The 14,468-nt window shown below is 51.6% G+C and overlaps 1 protein-coding gene across 8 annotated transcripts in view; it reads right to left on the bottom strand.

The window, feature by feature from the left end:
* LOC122212432 (Fc receptor-like protein 2) overlaps window positions 1-14,468 on the bottom strand; it is a 43,182-nt gene that overhangs the window by 10,725 nt on the left and 17,989 nt on the right. For 7 of the 8 annotated variants that reach the window (XM_042926336.1, XM_042926337.1, XM_042926339.1 and 4 more), the window contains exons 1-8: window positions 5,359-5,795; window positions 5,186-5,277; window positions 4,574-4,594; window positions 3,411-3,653; window positions 3,025-3,285; window positions 2,503-2,787; window positions 1,205-1,492; window positions 602-880 (exon numbers count right to left, since the gene is read on the bottom strand). In XM_042926336.1, the coding sequence (XP_042782270.1) occupies window positions 602-880; window positions 1,205-1,492; window positions 2,503-2,787; window positions 3,025-3,285; window positions 3,411-3,653; window positions 4,574-4,594; window positions 5,186-5,277; window positions 5,359-5,375 (1,486 nt within the window). In that variant the 5' untranslated portion in view covers window positions 5,376-5,795. Of the gene's footprint in view, window positions 1-601; window positions 881-1,204; window positions 1,493-2,502; window positions 2,788-3,024; window positions 3,286-3,410; window positions 3,654-4,573; window positions 4,595-5,185; window positions 5,278-5,358; window positions 5,796-14,468 lie in introns of those variants that run through there. The other variant, XM_042926344.1, reaches the window with a different exon arrangement.

Here is a 14,468-nt window from a genome sequence, read left to right as displayed (position 1 = left end):
CAAGCACTTTGCTAACTGAAAGTGGGAGATGTGAGATGCCTTGGATCCTCCGGCGAGGAAAAATTTTGTTTGGGGATACTGAGAACAACAGATGAAATAGCCTGTCGTTCAAGGAGTCAGGAGGCCACAGAGGTTCTTAGAGTCTGGAAGCCATGAGGAAGCTCTGTAGGTCTGGTTCCCGTGAGTGTCCGTGAGGAGACACGCTGTCTCGTAATCCGGACAGACATGAAGTATTCGGGATGGGATGGGAGTAGTGGAGGAGCACGTGGGCAAGGACCAATCTCGTCATTCGTTCTTGGACAAAGGGATTTGGAGATAAAGCTTTCTATCTGCTGAGCCATCATACATTTGGTATTTTGGAGAGTCTGTGAGCCTCCAGTAGAAAGACTGAGTGGAATACATGGCTGTCAATGACAACGACAGAAGAAATGACTTTCAGAATGTGTGGTCACAAGGAAGAGTCCCAGGAGGTCTCAGGCAGAGGCAGAAGTGGGGAGTTTGCTGGGACGCCCCCCCAGCCAAAAGCCTAGAGGGGCCTCTCTGTTTGTGAGAAGACATAATCTGTTCTTAGCTGCGACTGCTGAGAGCGTATCCTGCTTACCTGTGATGCTGAGGGACACCATCTTACTGCGCTGAACTCTCAGGCCGTTGTTGGCCTCGCAGGAGTAGTTTCCAGAATGTTCTGCGGTCAGAGAGAGGTTGAGGGACGCTCCTCCTCCAGAGGGGGCCGAGCTGCTCCCCAGGGGGACGTCCTCGCGATAAAACCGGTACAGGATGGGGGGAGAGCCCCTCTGGGCCTCGCAGTGAAGCTCTACCACGTCCCCCTCCACGGCCTGGGCCCTGGGCGTCCTGACGGTGAGGACGGGGCGGGACGCTGGAACTGAGGGAGACAGGGGGCCGTCAGAGAAGGTCCCTGACACTGTGACACTGTGGTAGATTAATGGCTCCACTCAAGGCCCCTAAAAGTAGTCGTGCTCCTTGAGCCATGGGGAGGAATCCTGGATAATTTTTATTTGTTTTCCTTGCTATTCAGTCTTCTCCACAAGAAGCAAGTTGTTTTGACTTTGCATCTTTGCTGTTCCTTGGTTGGCCATTAAATCTTCAAACCTCCGTTCCTTGCTTCCGTCAGAAGATCCTCGTGGCTGACAGAGAGCCTAAACCCCAGTTTGGGAATGGGGCCAAGTGACAGGAATGAGGAACTTACCTCTCGGTGTGATTCTGATCCGTTTACTGAGGACAGGGCCATCCAGGTTGTCGGCCGCACAGTAGTACCTCCCGGCATCCTGCTCCCTCACGGAGGCTATCCGCAGCTCTGCAGACAGGGCGTTCTGGGTCTTCCTGCCCAAACTCCTCTCCGAGCCCTCCCGGTGCCAGGAGAACGTGACAGTCCCTGTGCCCGCAGCTACTGAGCAGATAAGGACGAGGTCTTCTCCTTCAATCAGCTGGCCCACAGGGGGCTGCGTCTCTAGATTCACATCAGACACAGGGACCCCTAGGAGGACAGAGGAGGACACGACAGGGTCTCCATGGCAGGTGCTGCAGGGCCAAGGAGAAGGCTGGTATTGCCGTTAATAAGCCAATAGCAGCAGGTGCAATAGGCAGGGGTCTTTTATTTATTTGTTTTAATTAAAGAAATTTATTTATCTTTGAGAGAGAGAGAAAGACAGAGTGAGAACAGGGCAGGGGCAGAGAGAGAGGGACACACAGAATCTGAAGCAGGCTCCAGGCTCTGAGCTGTCAGCACAGAGCCCGACATGGGGCTGGAACCCATGGACCGTGAGATCATGACCTGAGCCGAAATCAGATGCTCAACCGACTGAGCCCCCCAGGTGCCCGGCAGGGGTCTTTTAAAGGAGGAATTGAGGAATTGATTGTGTACGTGATTATTAAAGGGAGCAAAGCCTGTCCCCCGCACACCAATTCCCACCCTCGGGAAATGTGGGCACGTGCCTATGATCTTCTTTTAAACCTAATGTTGACCACAGTCAAGTTTTATGGACCTTTATGTCTAAGGCATCTCTGATGCATCACCGGACGGCAGAGCAAGTGAGAACACGGGAAGCTTGCGTGGGCTCTGACGTGACTTGATCAGAGCCCAAACCTGTCTCCACAGGTCCCTCCAGCCTCACCTGTCTCTCCCCACATCCTGCTCTGGCTATTCTGGTTTGTGTTTCTCTTCCCCTTTTCTTATGATTTTGGAATAATTTTCGACCAACACATGGACGCACCATAGGGGCTTCTATGGGCTGCGTGCGGTCATCAGAGCTTCTTGTTCTTGTTGACCCGCAAGGAAACACATCCCGTATGTGTCTGTGGCCCCCACAGGGCTGGGCACCCCACATACGATCAATAACTACTATCACCTAACTCAGAGGGAAGAGAATGCTGCGGGGAAGTTAGGCCAATGCCAAGCACAGGAGAAAAGGGTGGCAGGATGCCTGGCTGTTACTCTCAGGCACGTTCGTGATCGCAGGGGGCAAGACCGACCCCGCAGACACTCACTATGGACACGTATCTGGGATCGTGGGCTTGTTTTCAGGATCCTGGGAATCACCGTCCTCGCTTGGCACCAGTAGGAGGCGGCGCCTTCACTCCACATGGTGGGGATCTGGAGCTCCGGGGAGTTGCTCCAGCCGGCCCCCAGAGCCCGGTGCTCTTTGAAGAAACAGAACTGAAGTCTAGTGTGCGATGTCAGTGGAGGAAGCCAGGTCTCACATGTCAGGGTCACGGGGCTCCCCTCGATGGGCCAGGAGGGGCTGGCTGTCAGCACAGGACTCGGAAACAGCTCTAGAGAGACGAACAAATGTAGTTCCTGGGGCAGTGAGGCTCCGAGCTCCTGGAGAGGTGGACCTGTGCCCTCAGGACCAGAGGTAGGGACCCACGCGGGTGGAGCCACCTCTTGTCTCCCTCCCACGGCTGCTCGGAAGAGGCCGCTCATGAAATCCCCACCGCTGAGCACCCCTCTTCCATCCCACACGCTGGTCCCTTGCCAAGCCCTATTACCCATGGGAGTGTAGCCATTACCTTGAACTTGGATCTTTAAAGGTCTTGAAGTTTCTGTCCATGACATCCCCAAAATATACATCCCAGAAGCAGTACAACGATATGTGCTATCATCGTTGAAGGCTGGATATACTGTGATGTTTGAGTTATAAGAACTTCCAATTTTTTCTTCATTTTTGTAGTAAGTCCTTTCCATAATATCTTCTTCTTCTTTCCCTCGGCATCTCAGAACCACTTTATCTCTTTCAAAGGCAGGGTGTGAGGCCTGGAGGACCAGCCAGTCTGCAAAGAGTGAACGAACATGACATATCCCATCTATTTCTTTCTGCAAAGCCTGCAAAGCTGCAAAGCTCCAGACGTGCCGCCCAGGGGCTTGATTTCAGAGACCCACCCCCTTCTTTCCTCACCAGGTAAAAACTGCACATGCACGGGGTCACTGAGGGAAGATCTTTGGGTCTTGCATCTGTAATGTCCAGACTTGCTTATTTGGAGTCTTCCGGATTGTTTTCTCAAGGGAGTCTCATTGTGATACCAAGATACGTATTCCCAGGCTAGAGAATGGTGATCCTTACAGAAGAGAGTCACTGTCTCTCCTTCGAAGGCTGTGGACCATGGAGGTTTGAGGAGAAGTAAAGCTTTTGGAAGTGCTCCTGAACAGGAAAGAGAAAGGGTCAGGCAGGTGAAGGTGAATGGGACGTGGGTGGAGACCAGGGCTGGTTGCCAGTGGGAGGGGAGCCGACAGGACCCAGGGACCTGCTTGGGGCGGAGTCTGCTCTTCCTTACTCTTTGCCCAGCCTGGGGGTGGGCAGGGGGGTGTCACGGGGGAGAGGTCTCAGGTCCCTGGTGTGGGCTCAGAAAAGCTCAGGAGATGTGACGGGCAGCTGGGCAGACACCGTGCTGGCCTCTGGGGGCGGGCTGATTCTGAGATGCTCTTGTCCTCGACATTCCTGCCAAGGCACAGGTGGGCCTGGCTGAATGAGCCTCGGAAGCACTTTCTAGACTCTGACAAACCACTTCCTACTTGGTTGCTCATAATTAATACACATTTTTTCCACTTTCGTTATTTTTAAACCTTGCTTCCCTTGAGATTTCACGGGGAAGGCAACTTCTGTCCGCTCTCCAGCCAAGTCAGACACAATACAAAACGGAGGGATATAAAGAATTGGAATGGAGGGGCACGGGCTGCCTGCGCAATCATCTTTGTGGATAAAACTGTAGCTGACCAACGGGACCAGAAATTGAAGCGGGACAGCCACACAGGCTGCAGCACTTTATCTCTCTGTCCTTCGACGGTGGCTCTGGCTTGAACATACAGGGTGGGGGTAGGGGGTCCTTAGGGAAGAGAGGAGACACGTGGAAGGTTCTGGGCATTAGCCTCCTGCCTCTGCAAATGCTTCTTTCACTCACGCGAGCGGGGAGAGAACCGAAGGCTGGAGAGACCACAGGAGGCTCGGCGAGCCCGCCATGGTCACAGGTGTCACCGCTGACGTTGACCCACTCCCCGCAGCCCCCATGTACGGGGGAGGACCCGTGCCCCGAGAGCAGGGGGAAGAGAGAAGGGAAGACTGACCTGCCGGCTGTCGTCCGGGAGCTGTGTGAGAGCCAAGGTGAAAGGTTAGCACCGGGCGATGGGGCTCCTGCCTTTGCACTTAGACTCCACCGTTCCCCGCAGCCCGGCCACGGCTGCTTCTCTGACGCTTCCTCCCATTTCCTGGCCCGCATCCCACACCTCCCCAATGCCCCTCCCACCCCACCCCACCTCGCTGCTTGGGCCCCATCCCCTTACTTTCTTCAACCTCTGATGAAACGTTGACTTAAATTCCCAGGAAGGGAGCTATGTTGCTCTGCAGACCTTCCCTCCCTCGCCTGTGTGGGCCCTAACTGTTTATCTGTGCGTTTCGAGGTGTGGTTTGGCAGGGAGAAAGCCCCAGCTTCCCGGGAGCTGGGAGAGGACACAAGGGGGAGGCCTGGGGTCCCACACTTGGCTTGCTCTGGGGGTCTCCGGACGCTGTGGGTCTTTCTGGGCACCAGCTCTACTCGTTTTGCACCTCTTGCTGTGCCTCTGAAGTCCGGTGAGAGCGGAGACAGAAGCTTCCCGGGGGTTTGGCACCCCCCCCCCCCGGGGTTGTCCCGGCTGGCATTAGGAACGTCGGGCCCCCAGCCCAGTCTGGGCTCTACTCACCCAGGATCAGCAGCAGCCACAGAAGCATGGGGGCCGGGCCTGGCCGAGGGCAGGGGAAGACTGTCTCACCAAAAGCCAGGCTTCTGTCCCATCTGTGAAGGAAGTATGGAGAGCGGGACTCAGGTAAGGTCTGCAAGAATTAAAGAAGAGGAAGCAAAGTGATCCTAGCTTGCCTGTGTTCGCAGAACATAAGTGTGGCCGCCTCTCTGTCTGTCGTTCGGGGCTGGCCGCTGTGAAGTTTTAGATGCTGGTGGCCTCCTTCCACCGGTTCACGTCTGCCAGGGAAACTGTCTGAGGCTGTGCCCGGCTTCTCTGAAAATGCCACGCTGTAGATTTCCTAGTATTTCAAACGACACTGTCCTCATTTTTCGGATGGAAACCCCCTACATTATCTTACGTTCACACAAACTTGAGTGTCACGTGAGGTACCGATATAGACACAGGTGGGGAGTGTGCTGTGTGTGTACGTTTCAGAGTGTGAGCCCCACAGAGTCAAGGCATCAAAGCAGATGTAAAACCCTTTTTGACCTTTGCATACACCGGGCTGAAGTTGCTGAAGAGGAAAATAATGGAAATTTGCGGGGGCACCTGGGCAGCTCGGTCGGTCAAATGTCCGACACTTGATTTCGGCTCAGGTCATGATCTCAAGGTCATGAGATCAAGCTCTGCATCCAGCTTGGTACCCACAGGGCGGAGCCTGCTTGGGATTCTCTCTGCCTCGACTCCACTCATGCATGTTCTCTCTCTCTCTCTCTCAAAATTAAAAAAAAAAAACTTTAAAAAACCTAATGGAAATTTGCAGCTTAGCAGGGCGCCCTGCTGGCTTCAGTCGGTAGAGTATGTGACTCTTGATCTCAGGGTTGTGAGTTCCAGCTCCACGTTGGGTGCAGAGATTACTCAAGAAACAAAAAACATAACCCTCTTCAGAGGGTTCCCTAAGTCCCACCCAGACCTGCACGGTGAGGGGGTGAATGGACAAGCACACAAACAGGAAGCTGTTTCATGCAGGTGACAGTGGCTGGACCCCCTCCCCCGCCCCCATGATTCTTGCTGTGGCAAGATGCCTCCGGCAATAACCATCAGGAAACGTGGGGGAAAGAAAAGATTTGTTATTTACATGTCCTGGAAACTACATGTGCCTGCAGCCTCACAACGAGGTCACAGGTCTGGGGTTCCTCTGCTTTCACTGGGGTCCAGGGGGTGGGGAGAGCACTTAGGGTTTCATGGGCTTACTCTTTATCAGTGAATTTAAAATATAAGAGCAGGAATGTAAATGCGTGAAGAACAAACACAAGTGGTCTAAATGGTCGGTTACCCAAATCTGCCAAGATCAACTGCAAGCTGCAGGCGGGACGCCCCCTGTGGGCTCACACACAGGCCCTGTGTCTGGCCCGGACCCTCCTCAGAGACGCCCTCCCCAACCTCAGGGTCCAAGGGTCCCTCCTGATTATTTCCTGTTTCAGCCCCACCTGCGTCTCTCACTGTCCGTTTCCCTCCCCAGGCCTGCAGCATCTGCAGCCATTATTTGCTTATCTTTCTGGCCCTTTCCCCCTTCTGAAACTCTCATAGTGTATTGTTCAGCCTCTTGGGCCTCTCCCTTTCCTTTCTTCACTCTTTTTCACCTTTTCTCCTTTGCTCCCCTGACTGAAGTATTTCTGTCAACCTGTCTTCGGTTGTCTGGTCCTTTCTTTCACGGGGTCTCGTCTGCTGTCCAGTCGCTTCCCTGAATGTTTCAGGTCAGTTGTGTTCTTCTGTTCTGTGATTCCTGTGTGGTTCTTTTATATGGTTTCTATCTCTTTGTTGTAGCTCTTGCTTGTGCATGCATGGGTCTCTGGACCTCAGGGAGTGTCTTTCTGGGGTTATTTTTAATTCTCTGTCAGGTAAATCCTATAATTCTACTTTATTAGAATTTGTTTCTGGACATTAAAAAAATTCTTTTAATGTTTATTTTTGAGAGACAGAGAGAGACAGAGCATGAGTGGGGGTGGGGCAGAGAGAGAGGGAGACACAGAATCCGAAGCAGGAGCCAGGCTCCGAGCTGTCAGCACAGAGCCCGACGCAGGGCTCGAACTCATAAGCTGCGGGATCATGACCCGAGCCGAAGTTGCACGCTCAACCGACTAAGCCACCAAGATGCCCCTTAAAATTAAAAAAAAAATTTTAATGTTGATTTATTTTTGAGAGAGACAGAGACAGAATGAGAGTGGGTTAGGGGCAGAGAGAGAGGGAGACACAGAATCCGAAGCAGGCTCCAGGCTCTGAGCCATCAGCACAGAGCCAGATGCAGGGCTCGAACTTACAAGCCGCGAGATCATGCCCGAGCCAAAGTCGGATGCCGAGCCGACTGAGCCACCCAGGCGCCCCGTGGAAATTTAAAGTGTTACTGTGTTTGTCATGTCTTTGGCTCTTCATTTTCCTTGACTCTCTGGGTAGGTGTCTGTTCATTAGACAAAGAAGACACCTTCCCAGGTCTTCGCAGACTGGCCCCATGCAGGAGGAAACCCCTACCAATCAGCCCATCAGTGATTCTGGGGCACTCTATGACTCCCTGGGGGGAAGCTGAAAACCGGGATTTTTGCCTTGTTCCTATGTGCTGAGCAGGGGGGAGGATCACTGACACCTTCCAGTGCCATCTGCAGACTCCCCACACTTCCCTGAGTGGCTGGACCCATTGGTGCTCCAGACTGGCAAAAGGCAGGAAACAGCGGCTCCAATGCAGGAGCCAACCCCCACCTCCCCTGGGTGAAGCTGGGTTGTAGGGACTCTCTTCCTGCTCTCGTGCTGCTGTGTCAGAGGCAGAGTCCCTCTGGACTCAAATCTCCCTTTTGGCTCTGGTGGGTCTCAGTTCATGTTCTCATGGGACGTAGAAGCCTTTCATTAGTTTCTGATTTCTCTCACAAAGGGAATTTGTCTGTGAGCCATTCCTGAGTTGGTGTGTTTGCGGGAAGAAGGAGCGTGCAGGGCTCCCCACGCTACAATCTTGCTCATATCCCAAATCCCACTGTGTTTTCAGTGCCCACGTCCAGAGCTCTGTCATATGGTGATTCGTCAACAAGTGGTTGCTGAATGAGTGGAAGACCAATGAACGACAAAGCGCAGGCTGACAATTGAAGAAGTTCAGACATTAAGATGTTTCCTGGGGTGCCTGGGGTGCCTGGGTGGCTCCGACTTCGGCTCAGGTCATGATCTCACGGTCCGTGAGTTCGAGCCCTGCGTCGGGCTCTGTGTTGACAGCTTGGAGCCTGGAGCCTCTTTCAGGTTCTCTGTCTCCCTCTCTCTCTGCCCCTCGCCGGCTCCTGTTCTGTCTCTGTCTCTCAAAAATGAAGAAACATTAAAAAAATTTTAAAGGATATTTCCTTAGTCACTCCCAGTTAAAGGTCCCTGCGATAGTCTGGAGATGAGGTATCAGTTACATCGCTCTAAACTACATTAAACTATTTATTAAACCTGCACTCCATTTGTCATGTAGTGTGGGGTTATTGTAAACTATTGATCAGACAGAGTATGGATGCCACCTCTTCTGAGAGGTCTTCCCTACTGAATCTGAGCTGGGTGTTCACCATGGGTGCTTCAATAACACCCCGATTTCCTCTGCAGAGCGTGCACTTGGATGGTGCAGCACAATGTCTTGTGTCTTTGACCATATCCCCAGTAGTGTGAGCACCTTTGGGGAGGGAAATGGCGCTGGCTCAGCTTTGAATTCTCTGTCTGGCACAACTGTCAACAGAAGAAAGAGTCGATTGAATGTAGCTCTGAGATGTAGTGTGTTCGAGTCAGACTTACTCTACACGTGAACGAATACAATTCATTCCACGGTCAGAGGCGGAGGTGATGCTGATTCTTGCCAACCATCGTTTCCTGTGCCTGGAAAGAGGTGCTCGGAAAGCAGCCTTTTGGATGCTGTTGCCACGTGGTGCCAAAAATATTGGATTTCCGATCTTCCCCTCCGTAAGGCGAGGACACATCGTGTGCATGTTATAGTCTCAGCCTCTAGCCCGACGCATGCCATTAAGTGTAGTGTTGCCAGATACAGGGTCCCCAGTAAATTTGAATTGCACACAAAAAACGCATGATTTTTATTGTCACTGTGTCCTATACAATATTTGGGATAAATTCACACCAAAAAAGCAGTCCTTGTGTGTCTGAAATTCAAATGTAACTAGAAGTTTTGTACTTTTAGTTGCTACCTATGGCAGACGTAACCGGACAGGATCACTTCCGACGTGCGTGAATAACTTCGTGAGCGTTGCGTCGGGGGCACCGGTTCCGTGCCGTGTGTGTGCATGTGGCTGTCTCCTCGGCTCGCTCCATCCCGGGAGAAGTGAAATGATTCACCTGGTAAATCTGGGCGAGTAATAAATGAGGCATGCCAAGTCAGCTGCACGCTTTCCGCCTTGGATGCAAGACTAGAGGTCTAGTCTCCGTGCAGGCACAGACTTTCCCCTGCCCTGGAGGGAATCTAAAATTTTGAGAGCAAATTCTCCGAGACACAAAATTTGGAGCATAGGCTTACATAGAACAGGAAGAAAAACAAAGGAGCGGCATAGTCACAAGGTGGGCTTTCAGCGTTGGGATTTAGTGAGAGCAGGGCATTTGGAGAAGAAAGAGGCTCATACTGAACCTCCCTTCTAAGTTTACTGAGCCCACAGCCTTGAGGCGTATGGCTTTGTGACCTTGCTACGTGACATCGGCTTGTGGTGCTTGTATGAAATAGACCAGTGGATGCTTCTACAGGGCAGGACTACCCCATGGACACCAGTAAGGAAAGGGTTCAATAGCCTCATCGGGGGCCTGAAGAGAGTTGGGGAAATCCCTTTGAGCAGGAGCGAATGAGGCAGGGCTTTACCTGTGGGCAGGAGGCACAGGGATGACCACGGGGTCTGCCCGGCAGCGGAGCCTTGGGGGGCTCAGGGGTGACGCCGCAGAGGCCAGGGTAGCCTGAGTAACTTTCCAGGGCACTCACAGCTTCAGCGCTACGGCATGCTTCAGTCAAACTAGAAATCTGTGAAGCTTTTTAAGGCCCTGGTGACCGGAATATTTTGGAGCTGTAAGGTTTCTTGTGAGCTACAAAACACCAGGAACAATCTAGCTTCAAATTGCTCATGTCAGGCCTAGCAAGTCTCCTGCATCAGTCTCCCCAAACTCCACCCTGCGTGAAGGCCCACGATGCAAATTGGAGGCTCACTCTTGAATTCCTGCGGTATTCCCTAGGCTCAGGGGTGAACGTATTTGAAGAACCAGTGGGTAAGGGTCAAGATCATATAGTTATTATAAATGGGCACGCAGGGCTTTGCCTGTGCCTCTGAGGACGTGACCAACAAATGTAGGAAGTTAAAAAAGGGGGAGGAGGTTCAGGTTCTTGGGGTGCACACGTAGGAACGATCGAGTCTCACTGGACCGGTCGAGGCATGCGCTTCAGAAACACACGAGGCAGTTTAGTTTCCAGAACCCGCTGAGACGCGTGTTCCGCCTGGACTGAGTGTGCGGCACAAGGCAAAAACCCCTCCCGGGCTCCTCAGGCTGGTGCAGACCCTCCCAGGCAGCAGCCCGTCTGCTTGGTGGAGGGTGTGGACGCTGTCACTCACACCTCCCCTCGGTCCACAACCACAGTGTCATATCTTACTCAGAGGGGAAGTGAAAGCCAGGGGGACGGCACAGAGTAAGTGGTTCCCACCAGCTCCCAAAATAGTAAGTGTTTGGTGCCCACATTAACCTTTTGGTGGAAGGTTTCTCGTCACTGAATTTATGTCCAAACGTTCTGGGTTAACCGACTGGCATCCTACCAGTGCCAACGAGAATTTACCTGGCCTCCTTCATCATATGTGAGTGGGTCTGCGTTAGGGGCTTTGGAGACATTAACCGTGGGTGCGGGGGCATAATGTATTCTGGAAACATGCTTGTCATCCAAAGCACTTGTATATCAAAGCGAATTTCAAGGACCCATTGGCTCAGTTGGGATCGTGTGACCTTGGGTATCGTGTACAACTCGTATTGCAAGACGTCGCTCGTTTATCAAGTTAAAATGTATTCGAAACGCGTTACTCGCAATCCAAGGTTTTACTGTATTTCGATTTAATGTGTCTGGAATTTTTCTTACAGGGGGATCCGATCTTTGAACCTCACTTTCTTCCTAGGGATGCCGACAAGGGAAGGAGTGTACAGGAAAATCTGTGGCATCTCGATGTAATTATACTGTTGGAGGATCTTAGGTTACTGTTTAATCTCATTGCGGAAACCCTGAAACCCAGAACCCCCTCACTGCAGAAACCATTTAGTGTATTGGGCTGAATTGGGGGATGGAAAATAGAAGTAGAAGCGAATTTTCACCTGGGATGCCCAAATGACATTGGTATTACTGAATTAGTGGTTTTTTCCCTGAGTCTTTGGGAAAATTGCACAGCCTGCCCAGCGGTGTGGCCACGAGGATACCCACAGGAGCCGGGCTGGTCTTGGGGAAGCAGTCGTGAGTGCAGCTGGGAACTCCCAGAGCTCTGTCAGCCCCACAGGAGAAATGAGATCCCTAAAGACCTGCAAAAAAACTATACAAGCTCCTCTAGAAAAGGGCAACAGATGTGATAAAAACTACACCTGCTTCACACAGTCGCTCACGGAGCACATTCCCTGGTTCGAATATTGGCAGGGGTTTGTGTCAATTGCTATTATTTCTTTCAAAACACTTGGTAGGGTTGTCAGCAACACTACCTGGGCCTGGAGTTTCCTTTGTCGCGAGTTTTAAACCACTGGTTCAATTTCGTTCGTAATTTACGGCAGTACTTAGGTGTTCTTTCTCAGATGGTGTCTTTTTCAGTTTTGTCTTCAATATTTCTTCCTGGAAAAAAAAAATTTTCTGGGAACTGTCCATTTCATCTAAGTTTCATTTTTACTAAGATTGTGTATTATCTTCTCGTGTTAATTTTTTAAGTGTATTTATTTATTTTGAGAGAGAGAGAGAGTATGAGCAGGGGAGGGGCAGAGAGAGAATGGGGGAGAAAGAATCCCAAGCAGACTCCACACTGTCAGCATAGAACCCTACGTGGGGCTCGAACTCACAAACTGTGAGATCCTGACCTGAGCTGAAACCAAGAGTCAGATGCTTAACTGACTGAGCCACCCAGGTGGCCCTTGTTGCAAGTTTTAATAACTCCAGAATATATAATCATGGCATGTTCTTCATTCCAAATATTGGCTATTGGGGCCCTCTGTCTACTTCGGTCCCGATCAGCCAACCACAGGCGTGACCTGTGTCTCCTTCCTTCTTCCAAGTGTGACTCATGGTGTCTTGTTTCCTTGTGGGCCTGTCTTTGTGTGCTTATTGCATTTGGAAAATAATTTCTAGAATTGATTTGAAGACTCAGTTGATTTTGTTTTTTCCCAAGCATATTTAGCTGCTAAAATCCATTTTGGGAAAAATCGGTCTTTTGGAGGCACTAGCAGTATGGGACCACCTTACTCCACGTCCAAGCGTGGATTTAACCAGATGACCTGAAACCAGGCACCCGTCGGTAGGAGGGCCCGCTTCCTTCCGATTCCCTCTTACTAAGACTGGCAGTCTTTGAGGTCCCCACTCAAAAGGGAGGGTGGTTTCCCAGGTTGCCGGAGCTTCACAGACCCTAGACTTTGGTTTTTGATGTCAGCCTTACAAGGCTACCTCGATCTCAGCTCAGTCCCTTAGCATCATTCTCACATGGGCATCCCCCCCTCCCCATAATGCCACAGGGCATGACAGCCCCCCAAGTTTTTTGCGTCCTGATCTTTATAATTCTGATCTTTATCCCAGATCTCTAGAGCTAGCTGAAAGGACCTTTTTCTTCTTTGTGTGTGTGTGTGGGGGGGGAGATTGGAATTTTTGGGCATCGTACCTCCGGAAAGGTAACACTGCTGAGATGAAGCATCTTTAACCTGGAGACCCAACGGCTTGTTCGGCTTCACCTTCTGGTAAATAGAGCCACCAAACTCCGCCTTGCTATTCACTTCTGTGTCTGGACTTCACGAGTCTTAAAGCCAAGCAAAGTTGCTCTGGGTCACTTGGGACTTTGCTGCTTCGTGATTCGTTTGTTAGCCAGCCAACCAGCCCCCCGAACTCAGCACCGAGCACCCCGGAGCCCAGCGAGGTGAAGACTCTCATCGCAGCCCAGGCTCACATGCTCCGGCTGGTGTCCTGTCCTGTGTTCAGCTGTCCCTGCCGCCCCAGCGTGAGTGGAGAAGCACGAATCAGAAGCCACCTTCCCTGCACGTGTGAGCTCATCTTCCCCAATAGTCTCGGTGGGCAGTGTGTGGTTGTGTTCTGTTTGTTTGGTCCACCTGCACCTGCTACCACGCTGCCCTTGGCTGTGATGGTCTCACGGTTGGCTGAGCCTTGGCTGGTAAATTTCAGTCCTTTCTAAGACTTCATTTCCAAGTCAAATTGCATTAATAGCCTTTTTATTTATAGCCCTTGCTGAAGACAGCCCGGTGGATTTGCCAAGCCCAGCACACATGGGGCACAGCCATCCTGTCCGTGGTGGCCGTGGCCTGGGGGGCAGGCTGTCCCGAAAGTCACATGCTCTCTTTCCGTTTTCTGCTGCCCCTTACTCACTTACAAGGATGACCGACAACACTCATTTCTATGTTTCGAAACAACTCCCTCCCACCCTTCAATCGTGCTATCAGACTCTTGAGTTTACACAACAGAATTTTGAAAATTCTTTTTGGTTGTTTTCTTTCTGTTATTCAGCAATTGTTTATTGGAGCAACCAAATTCTAGCAGAACTGCCGTCTTCCAGTAACTCGCCAAGGGAAAGAGGAGAGGGCGCCCCCCGACATGTTCTCCAGGCCTTTTAGAAAACGTGGGGTGGTCCCTTCGGCCGCCCACGGGCGAGTCCATCAGGAAGGTGATACTGTGGCCATGACGGAAATGCCCCAACAGCAGCACCCCACAAAGGTTCCCATGGCCAATCTGGAAGAGTCTGCTGTGTCACCCAGCATGCTGTCCGAATGGTTGTAAACACACCAGTCAAGGGCAAGCTTCTCGCCAAGAGAATTAACGTGCGTATTGAGTGGATTAAGCCCTCAAAGAGCCGGGCCAGCTTCCTGAAGTGCATGAGGGAAAAAGGCCAGGGAGACCAGGAGGCCAAAGAGAAAGGTACTTGGGTTCCACGGAGCCGCCAGCCTGCTCTTTCCAGGGAAGCACGCTTCGTGAGAACCCGTGGAAAGAAGCCTGAGCTGCGGGGAACCCGCTTCCTAGGAATCCAAGTGTAACATAAGAGTAAAAAAAAAATGAAATAAAAAGAACATCTGAAGACTG

This window comes from Panthera leo, chromosome F3 (genome assembly GCF_018350215.1).
Source record: "Panthera leo isolate Ple1 chromosome F3, P.leo_Ple1_pat1.1, whole genome shotgun sequence".
Classification (NCBI taxonomy): Eukaryota; Metazoa; Chordata; class Mammalia; order Carnivora; family Felidae; genus Panthera; species Panthera leo.
The sequence above is the reverse complement of the archived record's forward strand: the minus strand, read 5'-3'. Positions and strand labels throughout refer to the sequence as shown.